The 21,385-nt window shown below is 41.8% G+C and overlaps 2 protein-coding genes across 4 annotated transcripts; one reads left to right on the forward strand and one right to left on the reverse strand.

Moving 5' to 3' along the window:
* Positions 1-393: 393 nt before the first annotated feature.
* Positions 394-10,735, reverse strand: actr10 (actin related protein 10). Its single transcript, XM_040017625.1, has 13 exons — positions 10,539-10,735; positions 9,485-9,557; positions 9,307-9,389; positions 9,102-9,210; positions 8,125-8,232; positions 7,882-7,949; positions 7,627-7,706; positions 6,807-6,842; positions 6,146-6,225; positions 5,965-6,038; positions 5,697-5,778; positions 1,903-2,104; positions 394-1,727 (listed from the first exon to the last, which is right to left on the reverse strand). The coding sequence occupies exons 1-13, from the start codon at positions 10,613-10,615 to the stop codon at positions 1,546-1,548; spliced, it is 1,254 nt and encodes a 417-aa protein (XP_039873559.1). The 5' UTR covers positions 10,616-10,735; the 3' UTR covers positions 394-1,545.
* Positions 10,736-12,937: 2,202 nt separating this feature from the next.
* LOC120725018 (armadillo-like helical domain-containing protein 4) lies at positions 12,938-20,904 on the forward strand. 3 transcript variants are annotated; one of them, XM_040017624.1, is made up of 8 exons: positions 12,938-13,112; positions 14,223-15,127; positions 16,390-16,761; positions 17,300-17,452; positions 17,580-17,732; positions 17,912-17,943; positions 18,388-18,522; positions 18,652-20,904. In XM_040017624.1, exons 2-8 carry the CDS (start codon positions 14,245-14,247, stop codon positions 18,724-18,726), a joined length of 1,803 nt encoding a protein of 600 aa, XP_039873558.1. In that variant the 5' UTR covers positions 12,938-13,112; positions 14,223-14,244; the 3' UTR covers positions 18,727-20,904. The 3 variants fall into 3 exon arrangements, with proteins under 3 accessions (XP_039873558.1, XP_039873557.1, XP_039873556.1); XM_040017623.1 differs by having other exon boundaries at positions 14,226-15,127; positions 18,388-18,537; XM_040017622.1 differs by having other exon boundaries at positions 12,939-13,112; positions 18,388-18,537.
* The last annotated feature ends 481 nt before the right edge of the window (positions 20,905-21,385 follow it).

Raw genomic sequence — 21,385 nt, forward strand, 5'->3', positions numbered from 1 at the left:
AAGGAAGGGCTGAACCAGTATCTGGGGAGTCCCCTTTCCAAGTTCCCACCTAGGCTTCCAAATCAGATAGACAAGAGGTCAGACAGAGAGACGGACAGCTGCTGTTTCCTGTCTCTGGGAACCACGCTGATACTCCAGTCCCACTTCTATTCAGGGGAACGTGGGGTTTCCCTCAGCTGCAGCAGAGGGAGCAGGTGGGACAGCGCTGCTCTGTATGTGCAGATGTGGGCAAGTCTGTTTTTAGTTGATGTTCAGTAAAGGATCATTCATGTACGATCAAACTTCTGCCTGTGCCTGAGCATTCACCAAAGCTTTCACTTTACACTCCAAATTGAAATGACGGCTTACTGCCGTCACTAAAGAAAATGAAAAAGAAACAAATGCACACCTTCGTTTCATCTGCATCACTCAGTGTTTATTCCTGTGACTGAAATCCAAACATTTGATTTCCCACAATTTTGTTTGCCAGTCTTGATATACAGGTGCATCGTGGGTAAATGCTACTGGTTCCCAAGCCGTCAGACAGAGCAGCACTGAGTGATTAATGTGACCCAAAAGGCCAAACAGATGTGACTCGGTTCCAGGACATGCAGGCATTAACAGTGTGTCGGGGCAGGGCTGAATAAGAACATAACCTACACCGTCATCTAAACACAGTGCAGCACGAGTGCAGAGGCAGTGGATGTAACTCCATTTCTTCATTTTTCTTTTTTAATCCCAGAACTACACAAACATCCTCCTGTCAGTCGGGATATTTATTTATAAAACATTACAGTTACCACTTTTCATGGGAGAAAAATCACTGAAAGCATGTTTGACTGTGTATTTCCACAGGGTTTGAGGACTACAGAACAACACGATAAAACACCACACACACACACACACAAATCTTCTCAGTTACTCAGCCTGATTACACTTCATCAATATTGCGTATGTGTGGGCGAACACTTTGCATCACGCTGACCCACTAAATAGAAGCAGGAAGCGTGGCTTGTGACCAAAATAAATGACTTACACAGCAGCATTTTCTATGTAAGTCTGCTGACAAATCAATGACTAAGTTTACCTTGATAGTGACTAACGTAGAAACTTTTCAGTGGATTGTGCGACTCACTTTAAGTGCAAAAACAGTACAGGAAAATAAAAAACAAAACAAAAAAAACCAACCCCAAAAAAAAAAAAAAAAAACAGGAGGTGTGGATCAGAGTGAGAGAAGTACATACAGATTTAGCATCTCGCTAAATGAGGCTTTAACAGAAGACACAGCTTCATGGAGCTCAGACAATATTCCAGATTTAATAGAGCGAGAATTCATGTGCAAAAATATTCCAAATGCTGAAAAATCCAAACATCTGCTCTTTTCTTTTGATACTCTTTCCAAAACTCTGCTCGCCTGATCAAACAGTCAAATAAAAACACATACAATAACTGTAAGGTTGATGACCTGACATTAAAAACACGTTGAGCTGTTTGTGTCGTTAAGAGTGAACTTCAAGTGTTGTGATGTTATGTTACAGATTACTGAAATGTTGGAATTAACATATTCTACTTCTCTGTAGAGAAGGCTCTCTTCATCAGTGGAGGAGGGGTCTTCCCTGCTTCATACAAAGACTCGGGAGGAGGGGAGCTCAAGCAGCACCAGTCTGGGATTCGCCCCATCTGGTTGTAGTAGTCCCGTGACACAGACCTGCTGCCTAGGATGTCCTGAAGGGCTCCAAAGATGGCACCTGGTGAGGAGTTTACAAATGTTACAAGAGGAGCCACAAACCTTTTTTTTTTCTTCTTACTTAAAAGTAGAAAAATGCTGGCAGTGTGTTTTATCAGAAGTGAGGATTGTGATGGATTTTTTAATCCACAAGCCTTCACTTCAGCATGAATATTCAATTTAATTTCATATCTGACCTCCAAGCCACGCAGTGCAGTTGGGCTTTGCAGGGGGAGAATGAATACGGAAGCTCTTGCTGGCCAGCACGTTACTATATTTGGGTTTCTCCACCAGGAGGCGAATCTCTGCCAGCAGGCGGTGCAGGAAGCCGGGCAGCATGGCGGTGCCTCCGATCACCACCAGGTTCTCAGAGAGCACTTTACGGGTGTCGATGGGGCACTAAAACAAACACAAACAGATATTTTGGGGGGGGAAAAAAAAACAAAAACAACAACAACGGTGGAAAACATCTGTTCTTCACTATCCGACTGCTGCTACGGGGAAAAAGAGGCAGGAGGTGGGAGTCATCCCAGCATTACAGAAGGATTCTGGTAAAATGGGCTAAAACAACATGATACATAACAGGAACTGTGACTTTATTGCGAGTGGTCTCAGGGGAGCTGCAATAACATCAGAACATTATGAGCAGTTCACTATTGTGTAACATCAGAATTAAACATTTACATCATTACAGTAAAAGTGTGAAGCTGTGTGAAGTCGGCTGTTTGGGTTTATGAGTTTAAAATAGGCTGTTCTGGACTGACTGGATCCCCGTAGTGAAGAGCAACAATGCTTTTAGTTGCATTGAATGGTTGCAGCACAGCAGCCAAACAAAGTCAAACTGCACAGCCCGTTTAACTGCTGGATAATGTGCAGAACGACGCTGCGGGGGTTGCTAACTTCCTCCAGCCAGAGATACTAAAGGTTCAGTAAAGGAGAGCAAGGAACAAACTAAAATCCACCACTAGGAAAGATCAATGAAGCAAAAATCAAAGGAATTATGAAACCTGCATTATAGTACATAACACACTGAGCTGAAACACACCAAATAGTGTGAACAAACGTAGAATCGACGGGCGGGACTGTATGCATTAGATTAGGCTGACAGAGATCACTCCCACCTTCACTATTCCCAATCTAACAGATGTTCTATCAAAATCTGGTCATGTTGGTCACGGGTGGTGCTAATACTCAGTTTAACTCAATTTTAAACTATATCAAATGAGTTACTAGTAATAACAAGAGCACGCAGAGTGCAACTCCCCCAAACTTTGATGTCTGATAATGGGTGTATCACAACATACTTTTAAAACTTTTATAAAAGGTTGCTTTTTGTAACCACATGCTGATGTATGACCTCTGCCTGACAACCTTGAGCAACAACCTAAAATGGTATTTTTTATGATTTTTACCCAAATGATTCAAAGAGCTGTAAACACTTGAGATTTCAAAATGCTCCATGCTGTTTGACCTTGCCCTAACACTGAAGGTCAAGGTCAAACGCTCAGCCAAACTAGGTACTCATGTTCCCCAAGTAAGAAGGAGAGTGAGAATGGCATCATGCTATGATACAGAGCTGACAGTGATGGTACAGGGGTCTGGAATTAAATGGGATTTGCTAACAGACTCAGAATCAGTAAATGCCTGGACAAACTGCGATGCTCCTCGTATTTAGAAAAAAATTAATTCAATCTGAGAGAGCTGACAGAACCTTCCTCTTATAAAAACAAGGCTAGCAGGGGCAAGCAAACACATTTTAAGTTGCCCTGTGTTTACAGTCAGTGCACTCCAGTCATGGCTCATAGAGCAGGATCTTTAAAAGTGTTGGCTCACTTTAATGTGTTTAATGCAAATGCATCCAAATCCAAAACATTAGATGTAATAAGGCAGCGTTGTGTAAGTAGTAACACCAACAACCTCTGGAAAGCTTATCAACTCCTTTTTCCCCCTTTGTTTTACAGGAGCAGTGCAGCAAGTATGAGTATTTTGCTTTGGTGGGAGTTTCCAGTGCGGATGGGTTTTACAAAAAAAAAAAAAAAAAAAAAAAAAAAAAAATGCCACCGTTTCCACTTCAAGTCAATGTAACACTCATTATCGTTTTTAAAACACGTCTGTAGTCATCAAGTTGGAACAGCATTAGTTTCTGTTCTCCAGTAAGTGACAAACAGCTGCCACAGGTTGTTAGAGGACTGCACTAAACACACTTAAAGAAAACCTGTTCACGAATGGTAGACAAGGGAAAGTGATACAGGACAAAACAAGCATGACATGACTTTCACCAAGTTCACTGGGGAAAAGATTTCAGTGCTGGACAATGTGAGCACTTGTGTGCAAAGAGTATTTGGAGCTGTGTTTACACCTACAGGCTGGTTCTTGTTACTAAACAGGGAATCAAGGAAGCCTTTTAGGTGAAAAGGGAAAGACCATCTCTGAACCGAGGAGGGCGCCTAGGGTACATTATTCAATATCTTACAATGCTGTGATTACAGTCACTCCCCAACTCTCTGTGAATGGCACTCTTGGAGATTGATCAGTGGTTATGACAATTTGCATATTGACGATCATGAAACTGAGCTCATTGATAGTGGTGCTGGTTTCACTCATTATGCAAATATACTGTTTATAAAGTTGGAGAAACCTGCAGACAGCTGAGACTGACGGAGTCACTTGGATGAGTTAAAAACTGCTTCCCCTAGAGATGGAAATCACCAGACAGCTGACGATACAACATTAACACAATACTTCACCCGTGATAATATATTGCCGCAATTTTTAACATTTCGCAATAAGCTGAGTAATTCAGTGACACCATCATCTTTTTCAACTGCAAATTATTTCCTCCACGTTTAACTTCCCAGTATCCGTTTTATCCAATAAGATAATGTTAGCTCACTTAGGTTATGTCTTGCTGCATAATGCGACTGTAAAGCACACCAACACAGAGTAAAACCTGCCATAAACGTTGCCATAAGACAGAGTAGGTTTGCTATTCGTCTACAATTGAAAGGGGTCATTAGCCATTAGCTTGTTCTGAATTTTAGGTGGTAAATGTGTCCAGTGTTGGATGTTTTTTTTTCAGTAGAGGGAATTTAATGCGAGTTAGCTCTTGTTTGTAGTATTCCCAGAGTATTTTAATTTATTAAATAAAATGTCTACATTCTGACCCTCTGTATCGATACAATATCACCACACAAAATATCACGACACTGTGCTGTATTGATTTTCCCCCTACCCCGAGTTTATCCAACTGAGAACACTATGTCCAAAATCCCAAAAGGTTGATTCTGTTCATCTGGACGAAGCGTTTTCAATGGGAGAAACGTTTCGTCACTCATCCAAATGACTTCTTCAGTCTCACCTGACTGCAAGTTTCCCCAAACTTATAAACACTACATTTGCAAAATGACTGAAACCAGCACCACTAACAATGGGCTGGGAGGTCAGTTCCTTGATCATTAATATGCAAATTGTCATGACCATTGATCAACAACCACTGATCAAAGACCACTGATCAATGTTCATGAGTACCATTTCCAGACAGATGGGCAACGGTTGCAATCACAGCATTCTAAGATGGTGAAAGATGGACCCTTAGGCCTCCTCCTCGATTCACAGATGGTCTTTCCCTTTTCATGTAAATGGCCTCCTTGACTCCACGCTCAAACCAGCGTTCCTCCCTGTCCAGGATGGATGTTTTTCAGTAGAGGCTACGTCCAGAAACAACTTCCAAAGATTGCCTTACCTGGATGATTGATCATGCATCAAAACATGTGGAGTGAAAGCTTTTCTTAAAACGACTAGCCTAAGCTAGTATGATCTCTGCTGTTAGTGGTCCTCATGACCACAATAGCTTGCCAATGTCTCAAAAGTAGCCAAAAACCATATAACATATATTTATACCAAGGTATAAATAGTACTTTCAGTAAGTATCAGCACAGATAACATATTAACGATACACATTACTATGACTAAATGAGAAACTTGTCTTTACCTTAACCAGAGTATCGAGTATCAGAGTGGCCGCACTCTTCTCCTCGTTGTCCTGTTCAAACAGAATCTCCATCACTGAGTCCCTGGAAAAAAGGAGAAAATGGCTTTATGATAATTATAACAGCAAGCTGAGGGTGATTACACAGTCATTTTAATTATAAGAACACGTGGAAATACCTGAAGCTGTATAACGTTACAGGAAAATAGAAGGCTCTCTCTGTCTAACTCTTTCTTTAAGCAGACTATGACAGCAGATAAAAAGGGCATACCTGATGGATCCTTTGATATGCAGGATTTTCTCTCCATCAAGCGGGTAATCGACATCTGGAGGAGGGGCGGGCCGCTATGAACACATTTAAAAGTGTTTCATTAAAAAGTGCAGCATTTGTCATTTACTCAGCACAAATGTTTGGGCAGTTGTGGTAAGCAGCATACAAAGAGCTGACTTACCTCTGCTGTGCCATCCAAGTTAAATTTGGCTTCTTGGATTTTGAGGCCTCTTTGCAGGTCACTGACAAAGCAAGTTCTCACTGCAGGAAACAAAACAGCACTGGCGGTCACATAACCAAACTAGTGGACAAGAATGTTTGCGACCAAGCATAAGGAGTTGAAGTATTTTCCTTTCACTCCTTCCATAACTGTGGTTTAAGTTCATGACTTACAATGAATTAAAAAGACATAAAGACCCAAATAAGCCTAAATGAAACATTTATTACATAGCTGACAACCCCATTTTGCAGCACAGTCTCAGTAAATTATACTTTTGCATCATTATAAAAATAAGTGGATGGGTGTTTCGCCTATTCTTAATCCTTCATTGTTCCAGAAAAAAGCCACACAAAATGCTAAGGAATTTTTTACTTGCAAAAAAATTAAAAGACACACTTTTGTCTATCAACAAAAAGGCTGTAGCCTCCACATCCTAGAAACACAGACAGGTCTCAAACTGTTCTCAGAGTAAAAACAAGGACTGCTGTTGATTAGAAAATGTAGGTTAACCTCGCTACAAGAATATTCCAGGGGATGAAGGATGGACAGACAGATTTGTTTGTGTATAGACTGTCCATGGTGCTCAAGGATGGAATAAATAAGGAATGTCAGTCAAACCTACCCTTGATGTCTTCCACTGTTTCTTCTGGGATAGTCCCTGGTTAAGAGATTAAAAATGGAATATAAGAAATGAACATTCAGTTTCTTGAATTTACTTATGCATCAATCAGCCAATTTTCCTATTTCTCTTTCCCGTTTGATTTATGATGCTGAATCAGCACTTAGAGAAGCCGAAACTGCAACAGAGGACAAGTGTGACTGCTGGGTCTGAAACGAATCCAGCTATGAAAAACTTCAGGAAAAGCCACCACTGCTGAAGCAGAGACTTTTTTGGTGTTTGGCACTACTATCATTACACAGTTTTGGGGCAATACAGTTTCAAGTCAGTGGTAGGGAGTTAATTACAGAGATCTTAGTGGCTTTGTGCTCACTGCAGAGATGTTTTATGACCCATCTAGACAGACACCCTGTTGTCTTTTTAAATTTTATTATATATATATATATATATATATATATATATATATATATATATATATATGCGCGCATCTTTTCTCATTCTGCTGCAGCTGTAGATCTCACAGCTCAACTCAATATACTCAGTCTGGTTCCCTCCATCAAGAAAAAGTGTGGAGAGAATCTCTAAAATAGACTGTATGCATAATGCATAATTCACAAACTGAAAAAGCGATTCACTCAAATGTCACACAGAAACAAGTTCTTCCTATGAATAGTAAATGCTACATAATGGGTCACAGCCATTAAATTCTTCTATTCTTGGCACTGTAAAAACCAATCAGCAGTCCATAACAGAGTTATGCCTTCACAAGTGTCCCCATTTAAAAGAAGAGGACAGACGGTATGTGCTGACTTTCTGTATTTACCAATGGCGGCTTGTACGCTCTGCCCTGTGGTTGTGTCTGTGTCCACGGTGCACTGTTCCACGAGAAAGCTGTCTAACTCCCTACAATAAACAAACACATGCATTTTATGCAACGAAACAAGAGATTGAAATGATTCAATTCAACAGTCAAAGATTTTCAATCATGATGCAGGAAAGAGAGACTCAGATGGATTATTTTCTCAGTTAAATGTGTACAAATCACTACACTGATGCTGTTAGAACCTTTAGTACTTACTTATGGATGGCTTTTCCTCCCAGAGGCAAAGCTTCCCAGGCTGGCAAAATAGGCGTACACTCACAAACCTGATTTCCAGAGTTAAGATCAGCATCATAAATGTCCTAGACCTGAAGCTAACAGTACAATAATGCCTGCCAAATAGTAAATATGTGTAAGATGCATTAATTAAAACATATAGCATGTATATAGCAGACCATATTGTTCACTCTAGAGACCACGCTCATGATGGGAAAAGGATACGGGCAGCACCAGCGTCTCTGTGTAACCACAGTCCATCACGAGTGCAGAGTTGATGCCTAAAGTCATGATGGCCATGAGGTGACTGGGAGCAAATAGCACAGATGGCACCTAGAAAATGAAATCATTCATGGAGTAAAACTTTAGAAATTCCTCTACTAACTAAAGTTTCCTTGTTAACATAATCATTTTGTTTATCAGTTATTAGATTGTTCTAGTTTATTATAAAGTTTAGGTGGAAATCATGTAAAATTTGAATAACAGGTTGTTAAAGTGTTGAACATGATATGTAGATTAGGCTACTATCTATTACCCATCTGACAATGCAATTGCCACTGATAACAGTCATTTATGAGTCAGGCATCTAATTACACTGACTATTATTTCCTATTATCCATTACATAGAGCATACTCAATGATGCCATGACTTTCATACACAACCTTGAGCATGAACTACAAAAAAACAAACAGACAAACAAAAAAAAACTTAAATATGAGGCACCCATAGGCAAAATAATATGTCTGCATCAAGTAACAGTAGTTATCATAATAAATGCATTAGTTACCTCTTCTAAATCAGGTCAAATTAATTAAATATAAGGAGGGATTTACACAAGAGCTAATTTTAAGTGGATTACACTGTGATCATCAAGTGTGGTTTTAGCTCAGCTGCAGGAGGAGAGAAGAAGCGCAGCAGTTCAGGGAACTAGGGCAGGTAGCATGACGGGGACACCTGCTGTTCTCTGCTAATCAACTTTTGTGCACTCGTGTGCCAAGAACTTGATGACACACATCACAACCTCAAAGCTTATGCTTCCATGACAGCTGTGCACCAAACTGAGAAAAGAAATCTTTCCTGACTTGTTGTTTAGAGTTGATGGTGCTCTGTCGTGTTGGGTTTTTGTTTTTTGTGCACAGAGTTGCAAACAGATACTTTATATTAACTGGTCTGATCCCAGCACGTGTCTCTGCTTTCGTACCTCAAACTGTTTGAAGAAAACCTTTGTGAGTGTCTCCCTGAAGTGGGATGGGCAGAGGATGGACTCGATGATGACCACTCTTCTGTCGCGAGGGTTCACCAGAAGGTGCCTAATGAGGCAAACGGGAAAACAAACTCTGATGTGATGTAGCCGCAAGAAAAAAAGAACTACAATAATCTAGTCATTTATTGGAGAAGAATCTCACCTGAAGTACAGTATGTGGATAAACTCTTTGAGGATGACATAAAGCTCTTCTGTATTGATGTTGTACTGAACCACTTTGACTGCCTGAATATGAGAAATCAAATACCAAATATTTTTGTTTATTCCATTTCCACAAATCATTCTACATAATTCCACTGCAGAACACGGCAGACTCTCACCTGCTGCTGTCCCGGTTTGCGGATCTCGCTCGGAATTATGAACCTGGGCCCCGTTTCCCCTGCAAAGCCACATCTGTGAGAAAAGGAAGCTGTCAGCTAACATAATAGGAGATGCTGAAAATATAAATATTTATATAATAATCATTACCAGTAACTGTTTATATAATACTATCAATTTTAGTTCCCTCAAACTTTATGAAAACCAAAAACGTATTTCTAAAAGACGCAGTCATTTAATAAAAAAGGCAAAAGCACCACAGTTTAGTTGTAAATAAAACAACAGTGTATATTTGTGTTGGATGTTCTGTGGCAGTAACTGCAAACAAAGACGACAGTATTTGAGAAGATAATAACAGTCCTCTTGATCTTCACATGACTTAATGTCTGTTTGCCTTCCAGCAAAATATAACAAAAATGACACTGAAATGCTTTCAGTAAATAAAGATCCATTTGCTCACTATAAATACCCGTTAATATACAACACATGTGAGGACTGTGAAGTTACAGAGGCAACGTTTAGATTGTTTAGACATATGCAGAGGAGGGATGGTGGACAAAGGATGTTGATAATGGAGCTGCTAGGGAAGATGTAGTGAAGGAGGACACGCAGAGAGTTGGTGTGACAGCGCTAGGCAGTCCTAGAAATAGTGTATGAGAGACGGCAGGTGATCTGCTGTGGCGAGCTCTAAAAGAAGCAGCCGAAAGAAGAAGGTTTAAGGTCTAACGAGAGAGCTTTTAAATTATTAAATTAGCATTGATAGCACTTGGCATTAACTTAAAAAAATGCTAGCTGAATGCTGACAGTTACTTAACCTAGCCTAGCATTGGCTACGTGGCTAACAAACTAGCTCCCATCAGCATTCACTACCAAAGCTGTGGTAGGTTTTTTTTAGGGTCAAATTTAACGATGTGTTAGACTTTAAGTCTTCAGTTCCCTAAAATACACCTATAGTTGAGAGGCGGGCGAGTTATTTCAGAAAACAAAGATGCATTTTAGCATATTTTGCTAGTTGAGTGGCTCTATTAGCAGGGCGGGCTAACGGTTGATACTCACTTTGTGTATGCTGCTCCTAAGTCAATAACAATCGCAGTCTTCTCTCCTCCGCTTCCGAGCCCATCAAATAATGGCATTTTAAAAGCTGCGTCGGCTTTGGACGAAAACTGTACGTATAATTAGCGCCAGCAGCCTCAAATTAGCATCCCACTACAGGTCTGTTGTCTTCCTGTTGGACTGGGCGGGGCCTTCAGAAAGTAGTGACATCACGCGAGGAGGGTGCCTGATCAAAATGCGCTTAACTCAGTAAAATTTAAGAATAACGCCAAAATAATGTTTTGCTTGCAGAGCACTTATTGAAACCAGTGTTAAAATTGATGTACATTCGATTTTAAGAGAATTAAACACGATTTTTTTAAAAATTCTGTGAGACTCAAGTGTAGCGATAAAATGAAATAAAATACAATAAAAAAAAACTATTTGATAAAAATAATTTGAAATAAACTCTGTTTAGGTGGAGGTAGCCTGTAAGAGGAACATGCAGAGAGAAAGCAGACTTCTTGCAACTAAATCTACTCCCGAAACTGTCGAAATCAGTTGTAACTCCTTTTTACTCCTGCACCATCGAGAGCGTCCTGACGGCAAACATCTGCACCTGGTTTGGGAACAGCACCAAGCAGGACAGACGAGATCTGCAAAGAGTGGTGCGCTCGGCCGAACGCGTCATTCAATCAGAGCTCCCTGACCTGCTGTCCATCTACACCAAGCGGTGCAAGATCAAAGCTAGGAAGATTATGATGGACCTCTCCCATCCCAACAATGGACTCTTCTCACTGTTGAGGTCTGGGAAGCGCTTCCGCTCCCTTAAGGCCAAAACAGAGAGAATGAGGAGGAGCTTCTTCCCCCAGGCTATTCGGGCCCTGAACCAGGTGTAGGACTGGACTCTCCCACACACATCACTATAAGACTGGACTCTCACACACATCACATCACCACACGCACTCTGGTTTTTCTTTTTCTTTATGCACACTTCCTATAATTTATAATCTTTATAATCTCTTTCTGCTATTTGCACATTTTTACTGTAAATTTCTAAGTTAAATTGTAAATTTTTGTAGTAACCTGTAAATTGTAAATACTGTAAAACTTTTTTCTGTCATTTAATGGTCGGGCATTGCATTGCACAGCTACAAGCATTTCACCCCATGTCATACTGTGTATGGTTGTGTGTGTATGACAAATAAAATTTGAATTTGGTAAACTTTATATTCAACCATTCAGATGCCAATAATGATCAAATGAAAGTGTTGCTCTCTTATATACCAAGCGATCGCCTCCAACAACCTCCAACTCTATATTTTTATTATCTGAGTTCAGTAAGCTTTCGTTACTGACATACATACACACACACACACACACACACACAAATATATATATATATATATATAAATAAATTTATCACATACTAGGCATAATTGGTACGACATCTCGGTTCATTCATGTCTGAAATAAGCCGTTTTAGTTCTCTATATCTTCACCTTTAAACCACATTATTCTGATTGGCTGCTCCTTGCAAACACAAGTTTTGAGCAGCAGGTGAGATGTGCTTCTGTACTCACAGCCAGAGGTATGTGACTGAAATGATCACTAGATCCGTGCCATAGATCCAATAGCAAGTAAATACAGGGCCACGACTGCTGAACCTGAGACTTTTACCCTATAAAGGCACATTGTAGGGAAGAGCAGTCTGTCATGATTTATGAAATGAGACATAATCAATTTGAAAATTCTGAACACATCTTAATGATCACCCAATCACTGTCATTTTTTACTCTTTACAATAATTAGTTAACCCAACAAAACACACCGAAGTACCGATCGTATGAGGCTAGTATCGATCCAATACCAATTCCAGTGTTGGAATTGGTATTGGTGATACTATAGATATTTGGATCGAACATCTCAAATGATCACATTAAGGATATCTTCTTCTACTAAGAGAAAAACCTTTAGTGATCAACTTATATGTCAGGAGTATCGGAACAGCTGAGACGCATTTTTTCTAAACACGCTGCGCCAAAAAATGGACCACCCCATAAGTACAGGCCCATAAGTACTGCTTTTAATCTAATGTAGCCCAATGCATCTGGCTTCTGTGACAATTAAAGTGAATTCATAAATATTTTTATTAAGAACTCGAGAACTTGTCCACTCTCCTCTTTTCACACAGAGGAGCAGCCGAGCAGCTTTAAGTGGGGGGAGCTGTCTATTCAGCACCACCACCAGCATGAAGTGACCCTTTGGGAACAACCGCACAAGTCTGCATTAGAGACGAAACAGAAAAAAAGAAAGACGTGACAGAAGCATCTGAACATTTGAATCGGAGCACTGGCTGTCAGTTCATGATAAATCTTGCAGCTTTGGAGCATTTGGTGGCAGCACTTCAGAAGCAGGCGGAGGTACGTAGGCTGACTTTGAGTCAGTGACGCTGAGCTGCACAACAACAAGCCTCTCCAACATCTTGCCTTCCACAGCGCTGAATTTGTGTGCGTGTCCGACTCTCGTTTTTCTTCGCGCACTGCGAGAGAAGCTCCGCGTCCTCCGAGCAAAGAAACCCGTCATGAACTCCACAAGGTAACACTCTATTTTTAGCTCTGCGCGACTTTAATTCTTGCCTAATGCAAAATCTCGCTTTCGACACCCGAATGTGATGGGTGATGCGCCTTGGGGGAATGCATCGGTGCCCGTGAGCCTGTGCATCGCTCCTTTCTGTGCAGACTCGAGAAGTATGATTCAACACCGCAGTGTGAATTTTGTTTACAACCCAAATTCTCGGGTGATCGTGTTGTCATGTGGGGGACTGCATGAGCGTACCGGCTGAGTGTATCAACTGTATTGATTCCGTGGAAGGCAGGATAGTGGTTTATCCTGTAACATGCAGTTCTGTGCATCATCACTGCTGGGAAAGAATTTCACTCAGACGCTCGTCTGACTCAGGCAATAAGAAGGGTGTCAACCCTGCATGCACTAGCCATCTCTCTCATTTTGACAGCAGTGATTGATAATTAGTTGGCCTTTGTTATCACATCAAATGAAGCAGCAAACATGGTACGTGATTTTCTTTAAATGTCTTTAAATCCAGTGTGCAATTGGACTGTGAGCACACACACATCCTTTCTGAGGAACGCTCTGTTTTGAGCTGGATGCAGTTGAGTGGAAATGTACAAATTCTTCATGGAGCCATCTGAAGAGGATCCTAGAGGATAGAAAACCTGGTGCTATTTATAGGTGAAGTGTGGAGGGGTGCTGAGGATTGCTGTGTCAGGTTCCCTCTCTTTCTCTCTCTGCTTCTCTCTCCCACTGAGCAGCTCCTTCTGTTTATACAAAAACGAACAAAAGAGTCAGAGATGAAAGGGAATTTCATCCGCATTAAGAAAAGAAAAAAAAATGCAAGCGCAACATCAAAGCAGAGGCAGGCAGAAATGCTCTGTTAATCCTCTTCTCTGTGGTTATCAATGGCGATCTCAAATTAAACACAGTTTGCATTCTGACCCTTTAATCTATAGCTGAAAAACTTTCTAACTTGGCCCTGCTGGGTGTCCGTCTCCATTCTCAAGCACCGCCACCGTTGCTTTGTCCATGTCTGTATATGTCAGCTGGGAGACAAGGCGTAGAAGTTGTAGGTAGGGATTGGTTACACCTCTGTTAAGCCTGTTAGCATGTGTCATTTCTGTTCACTGTCAGCAGGCACTGAGAAGAGCCAGAGATGCTGATGCTTGGGATGCTCCATCACCTCCTACTGACTGGGACGTGTCTCTGTGTCTACGGAGCCCCGTTAAATCTCCCACACTTCAGCCCTACGCACGCCGGCTCCTGTGAAGGACTGTGTGCCAGCTCGGTAACAACCACCGGGTCAACACATGCTACAGATTTAAAACCTACACCATCAGATTCCAGACATGAGAGTGACCTGACAGTGAATGTAGGTGGAGGAGGAGGGACTGGCCCACATGAACGACCCAGGGGGACTGATGCAGTGACGCAGACAGAAAATGGGGACAGTATTGATGGAAGATCTAGGCTGAGTGAGGCTGGTGGAGAGGCATGGAGCCAAAGCGCCGAGATAGAGAAGATCGGGAGCAAATCTGAGATGAGAGACTCTGAAAAGCAGTCAGAGTCTGTGGATTCAGAGAGCAAAAAGGAGGATGCACCAGTTCACGGTGAGCATTTAATTCCAACAGGTGGGACAGAGCAGTCGGACATGGACACCAGTACCCGAAAAAGGACTCCAAGTAGATTACTGACCTCCACTTCAGCACCATCACACCTGCAGACTTCGTACAGCCAAAAGAGTAACCCCGCTGGAGCATATGGGACAAAAAGCTTTGATTCTCACTGGGATAAAGACACAGAAAGAAGTTTGCCAGAACCTCCAAATCCTTCTGTTTCCCTCTGGACCCAGACCTCCCACAGTCCCACCCCTCATGTTTTTACCCATCAGACCTCTTCACCTTTGGGAATTTGGGGCCATGACAGCACAACTATGTCCTCCCTACCAGACCCATTTTTACCTGAAATCGGACCGAGCCTGATACCCAGAGAGGATGGCCCGGAAAGTCTGTGGACTGAAGCAGCAAGACCCGGCGGAGGTAAGGCAGGACAGTTATGCGATTAATGTTAGCATAAAATAGGCATGCACAGTTTCATTTTATTGGGGTGGCGCTCCCTCTACTCCCTGATTGTTCATCAGTTGCACATGTGCACACTAAAAAGTCACAGTATGCCTTCAAAGTGTGCGAGGTATTGCTCCACAGTAATCGTCACCCCAGTAAGAATTCGTTCCAACAACATTCCAGCTTGCTAGATTTCGCAGGGTTTCATAGGGCTTCATTAAAAAGTATGGCAGAAATAGGAATGGCATATCCAGCAGCGGATTTTGCCTTTGATGATTGGCAAAGAAGGCGCCTCCTTTTGCAGACTCCACTTTGAACCCCAGCTGGGACCCATGGCAGTCTAATTACTTTCTATTCTTGACTCGAGTCTGAAAAAAAAGAACACACACACACACACAAGCCTGGAAAAGGCTGGTGGCAAGGTACGTTATACAGCTCCGTGGAGGAGTCAGCCCCCTCCTCTGTCTCTCTCTCTTTCTCTCTCTCTCTCTCTCTCTATATATACATATATATAAATATATATGTATATATATGTTTAGCCCCGAATGTCCTCTCACTCCTTCTCACCCTTCATACTCTCCATTCAGGCTATTGTGAAAGGGCCAAGCTGGTTATTATTCAGTGAGTCAGGACAGGGAATTGGATTAAAGACGTCTGTCTGAGCCAGTGTGCGTCCATGTGAGGATTGTCTGTTTGATGAGACTTTCTCCCAATGGCAAAGGAAACTCAACTCCCAAAATAGTCTTATGTAAAAGGATTGCAGCATTCAGAAGCATTTTTCCACCTCCTTCAGAATGCTTTGGACTAAAGGTAGTAACAGTTTCTCTTGTGACAGCCCCCCTTCCTGTGTGCTAGCCTCTTATCTCAAAAGAACATTTTTTTTCCAAACCATCTTCTTTTCATTGTGCCTTTGCTGCATTGTTTTGAAGCAGTTTATAATGAGAAAGCTGCGTGAGCAAAGAAGCTGTTTCAAAGGGCCGCTTTCTGTCATAAATACTACATAAGCTACAGTATGTGCTGAATACAGCTGCTGCTTCTCTGTAGAAAACATACATTTTTAATTTTAGCAGTCAGCTGAAATGTGTGTAGAGAGACAGCGAGACGCCTGTCTCATCGTCATTTGTCTTCGTTCAGTCAATAAATAAAAGCCAGCTGATCGGAAACGTTCCAATTAGATTGTGATGCTACACACAGTGATTCTCCATGTGACTCTGAGCTTGTCTTGGCACCACCTGCAGCGGAAACTGCCCTCCCAATGCCCCAGGATGAATCCACAGAGGCCACAATGTCATCGGAGGCTCTCCCTCTCATCTTTGAGCCTTTTGAAGACATCACATCTGAGAGTGCGACGGCGGCAGCAGCAGCGGTCACCCACGTGTCAGGCAGCAGCCGGCCCAGAGGGCTTCCTCGGTCAGAGGCAGGTCTGGACCAGCTGGTCACCGTAGAGAGTGACAGAGACGGTCCATCACATGCCTCACCCGTCCTTATTCCAGACTGGACGTCACCTTGGCAGACATCTGGCAGCGAGCTCCTAGAGCCATTCAGTTCCTCGGGTCCATCTGCTTCTCAGCAGCAAGTCAGAACTGAGCCGGACGACCATTCGGAGAAAGGTGAGACAGATGATGTGGCACGACCCGAATGTGGATATTAGATCATATGGAATCATGATATAAAATCATACATATAGTCTGTGTGTAATGTGTAAATGTGCCATATAAATAAAATCAACATTGCCATTCAGTTTTTTTTTCAAGATTTAGTCAATTTCCTACAAATTAAAAGTATTTCACGGTGGTGCCAAAGTAGAACTATAATAGGGATCAGAAATTTTAACCGTTCAACAACACTGAACATTTTCTCTGTGTGAAGTCGCCTCGGTGGGTGGAGGTGAAGTTTTTTGGCCTTTATTGGTAGGTTTCACGTTTACATTTACCTTTTCTAAGTTTGCTTCTTGCCAGACTCCGTCTGACACTGACAAAGTGGTTGAATCTTTCATCACTACCACTTCATTGTGGCATGAATTGACCCAACAGCTGCAGAGACAGCAGTATTGTATACCGTGCATGGCTTTTGAAGTTGCGCACTTGCAAACACGTACAGCTGTGCTCACACTGCTCCTGCTGTCCTCTTATTCTGCTTTTCATTTAGCAAACGTAGTCTCTGCGAGGACACTAAACCTGGAAGACAACGTGTCCTCGGCCGGCCCCTCCCTCTCATCTTTCCAGCAAGCAATGACAATGGTAACCATGACAACCCATCAGCCAGCACACAAATCCACATCAGAGGAGATGGACTCTGAGGGTAGGACAATTTTTTAAATGCCACCTACAAGCCACTCCATTTGCGAAAATGTTCATGTTCAGTCATAACACGTGTCCCTCTGTACATCCTCTAACGCTCCTGGATGATTTTTCATTATTCTCCACAGAGGACCTGGAAGATGACTTTGAGAACTCTGAGGAATCGGTGGAAGAAGACAGTGAAGAAGACCAAACAGAAACATCTAAAACATCCTCGACGCAGCCTCCATACAGTCTCATCCCACCACCTCCCGTCTGGGTTCAACGCAACCAGGGGCTGAGTATGAGAACACAATTTCTAACCCATATTTTTAATCAGCAGTGGGACATAACTTTTAGTATTAGCACTTCTGCAAACATGTGTTGCCCTCTTATAAAAGACCTACAAAAATAAAGAAATTTTCAGCTTATCAATTTTCAGATCTGTTGCTCTGATAAACGAATGTCTCTTTTCTCCCAGTGCGTAGCTGGGTGGAGCTAATCAGAGAAAAGGTAAGCCTACCCTCTGCTGTCTGTAAAAAAGGTCAATTTTTCTTTTACCTCGCCATGAGGCGACGGATGACTCACTGATATATCTTTTTCTTTTGAGCTGCCAGGGTTTTCTTTAAGGTGCATAGTGTAAATATTTGTTACATGTTCATAGTTTTCAGTGGGTTGCACAGTTAAAATAGTTTGACGACGATCAAAATATAGATTCGTGCCAGGTATACTTAATAAAGAATGCTTAGGTCATTTTTCATAATCAACTACAGTATGTTAGCTAATCTGTATAGGGTTGGGGGTGGATAAGCGGGAGGTGGCGGCTGGGGAGAGGGAGGTCTGGCCTTCTCTGCTGAGAATGCTGGCCCCGTGACCCAGCCCCGGATAAGTGGAAGATGGTGAAAGATGATGGATGGATAGGTTAGGGTTTGACCTCTATGCCATCACCCTCTACAGGCGGGTTACGTGTCCGGGATGTTGGCCCCTGTGGGTATCGGTATCACAGGGGCCCTGCTAATTGTTGGCGCCCTCTACAGCATCAGGATGATTCACCGCAAGAGGAGGAACAGCTTTAAACACCAGAGGAGGAAGGTCAGACAGCAGGAGGTCAATAACTTACTTTCTTGTTTTCACTCGTTATTGTTGACCAGTCACATGGAGCAGGTCTCTGTGGATCTTAAATGCATAAGCTCAACCTTAAGATGATTTTTCCCTCTCCAGCAACCCCGAGAACCCGGCACCAGCCGTCAGGACCAAGCCATGCTGCTGGCCGACAGCTCTGAGGACGAATTCTGATGAGAACCTTTTGGGCCTCTTTTGTTGGTGACCAGTCGCCATTGCTCCTAAACTGGATGTTTAGCAAACACCCCCATCGCTACTGCATCTCCACTTACCCTGGGGCTGTTTGGGTATGACTCCTCTGATCCACTGAAAGGGACTGAGCATAGGGCAGTATTTGCATAGGTGGCGCACAGGTCAACCAGGCACCCACCTCCCTTTCTGAAATTATCTGAGCACTTGTCTAAATGTTGTCAGATGCTGCTGAGTCTAAGAGTGTGGTAGGATTGGTGTTTTCCACCTTTTTTGACAACAAAAATAACTAAATAAATAAAAATAATAATGCATTGAGGGAGCGGTATTCGTAGGATGGAAGTGTTGCTGGCAAATTAAAAGGGGGGATGTGAAAGCCAGCATGTTTTCCGTCAAGTTATACATTGAATGAAAAGTGACGTGACACAAATAATGTAAATACATTACATGTAGTACATGTAGCTGACTGGGGGTCAGTTGTGTTAGTGTAAATAAAGTCTTATGTATTCCTAGACTTCAATAATTTTGGGAAAACTGCTAATTTACAGGAAGCTGGATTAGATCACTGGAAGCATATCTGTCTGTAAACTGAAACTAACAGCTAGCCTAGCTTGGTCCAACGATAACAAACATGTTGGCTAACATTTCCAGAACTCACTACGAAATCAATCTTTAAAAAAAAACAATAGAAGAAATTTAAAGTATTAGTGTCCTCTTAATTATTTTCTAACCATCAGACAGAGTTAGACAAGCTTCAGGCAATGTAAGCTAAAAGCTACTGAGCTAAAAAAAAGCTACAGGACTGTGCAAAAGTCTTGATACGCCCTGCATTTCTTACTATTTTGCAATGAATTTGGGAAACAGGTAGTGTTTTATTTAAAGCTGCAAACAGCTTGAACTCTCTTAAGCAGCTTTCTTGTTATTTAAGTTTTCAGGAACAGTTCTCCAGGCTTCTTGAAGGACATTCAACACTTTTCTTTGGATGTTGGCTGCCTTTTGTTCTGTTCAATAATGCTGCTTCAATAATGTTGACGTCCAGGCTGTGAGAAGCCCAATCCACAACTGATAGTATTACTCTGTCAGGTATGCTTTTACTGCATTGCTAAAAAAAAAAATTAAGCTGTGGCTCTTTGGCATTCCATCAATTTTGACAAGATCCCCAAAACTACAGGCTGAAACGCTGCCTCAAACCATGACAGAACGCGGTTAAGTGATTGTTGGACACTTATTTTTGCATCTTTCTTCTGACCTCCATGGTATTTATTGATAATTAACCAAAACCAATGATTTTCAGTCCAGCTCTTGCATACCTCGGTCTTTTCTCCCTTTTCCCCCCTTCCTTAAAAATAGCTTCTCGATAGCTACAGAGAGCACTAAGATCATTTCTGATGAGGCTTCAGTGAAGACGGATCAACTGAAGGGCCAGGTCTTTGCTGGATTTTTCCAATTTCTTAAGGACAGGACTTTCAGACGTTCATCTGCTGTAGTTTTACGTCTGCCACTTCTTTTTTCCTCAAATATTTTAAGGCCACACTGAACACCATGCCAAGACATGCCAGTATTTTTTGCTAATAGCTCTTTAGGAGTCACCTCGTTGGTCTAAAAATACTGTTTCATATCTGTCAAACTGGAAATGGAAACAAATCAAGCGACAGGCTGCTATTAACAAACTGCCTAAAGGTACAATTTAAATTGGTTCTTCACCAAGTTGTCTATTACACTGGTTAATCTCTTGAGTTAGGTGCCTTTTTTATTCTTGAATGATTCATAGGTCAGTATTACAAAATGAACATTCCTCTGAAAATGGTCAGGTAGAAAGACTGGACTGAAATTAAGTGGAAAAAGCAGCCAATTTCATGCCAAAGAAAAGCCTGGAGAACTTTTGAAGTTACACCTCTAAAAAAAATAAAGTCTGTCTGTATTTATTTCCAAGCAGCCAGACAAAGAAATGAAGCGCAGCTCAAGAGCTTTGCAAAGTACTAGAAGTCTCTACCATCTATATTATCTTCACACACACTTGACAGACATCATAGTAGTATTAAACTCTTTTCCAACTCTTCTTAACCTCCTAGGACCTGGCATCCACATATGTGGACATCACATTTTTGGTTATTTAGACCCAAATACTCAATTTTGCTCTACAAGGGCCTGATATCCACTTACGAGGACATTATACTGCTACTCTTCTGTCGAAATTTTAAACGAATATCCTCATTTGTGGCCCTCATTTTTCTTAGAAACAAAAATCAGGTAACCCCCCCCCCAACAAAATCTGGTATTTCTTTGTTTTTACATTCATCGGGCCCCGATATGCCCAAATATCAAAGAGGAATTAAAGATGCATGCTGTGTAAGAGTTTGGGTCTTAGAAGGTTAAGGAAGTAAATAAGCATTTTCTCCCAAAATGTCAAACTATTCCCGATAGAACCTGTCACATTTGCTTGGTTTAAAGTGTGAAATTTGTGCAAATGCAAACGTTTTATTGAAAGCCATCTGTTCATATTAGTTACTGTGAGAAACACGTGCAAAATACCACCATCCTATAAAAGTATGTAGCATAATGCGATATGAACTCACTGCCACTTACAACTCCATTTTTGTCCCTAAGTGCATGACTGAGCCTCAGTCGATACATACGCTGACTT

This window comes from Simochromis diagramma, unplaced genomic scaffold (genome assembly GCF_900408965.1).
Source record: "Simochromis diagramma unplaced genomic scaffold, fSimDia1.1 OVJJ01000802.1, whole genome shotgun sequence".
Lineage (NCBI taxonomy): Eukaryota > Metazoa > Chordata > Actinopteri > Cichliformes > Cichlidae > Simochromis > Simochromis diagramma.

Excerpts from the sequence above, each read along its gene's own strand:
- LOC120725018 (XM_040017623.1), top strand. The coding sequence starts at position 14,245 with ATGCTGATGCTTGGGATGCTCCATCACCTCCTACTGACTGGGACGTGT. Across the intron at positions 15,128-16,389 it reads AGCAGCAAGACCCGGCGGAG|CGGAAACTGCCCTCCCAATG; the intron begins GTAAGGCAGGAC and ends CACCACCTGCAG. Across the intron at positions 18,538-18,651 it reads GGAAGGTCAGACAGCAGGAG|CAACCCCGAGAACCCGGCAC; the intron begins GTCAATAACTTA and ends TTCCCTCTCCAG.
- actr10 (XM_040017625.1), bottom strand. The coding sequence starts at position 10,615 with ATGCCATTATTTGATGGGCTCGGAAGCGGAGGAGAGAAGACTGCGATT. Across the intron at positions 9,390-9,484 it reads GCAAACCGGGACAGCAGCAG|GCAGTCAAAGTGGTTCAGTA; the intron begins GTGAGAGTCTGC and ends TCTCATATTCAG. Across the intron at positions 8,233-9,101 it reads TTTTCTTCAAACAGTTTGAG|GTGCCATCTGTGCTATTTGC; the intron begins GTACGAAAGCAG and ends TTCATTTTCTAG.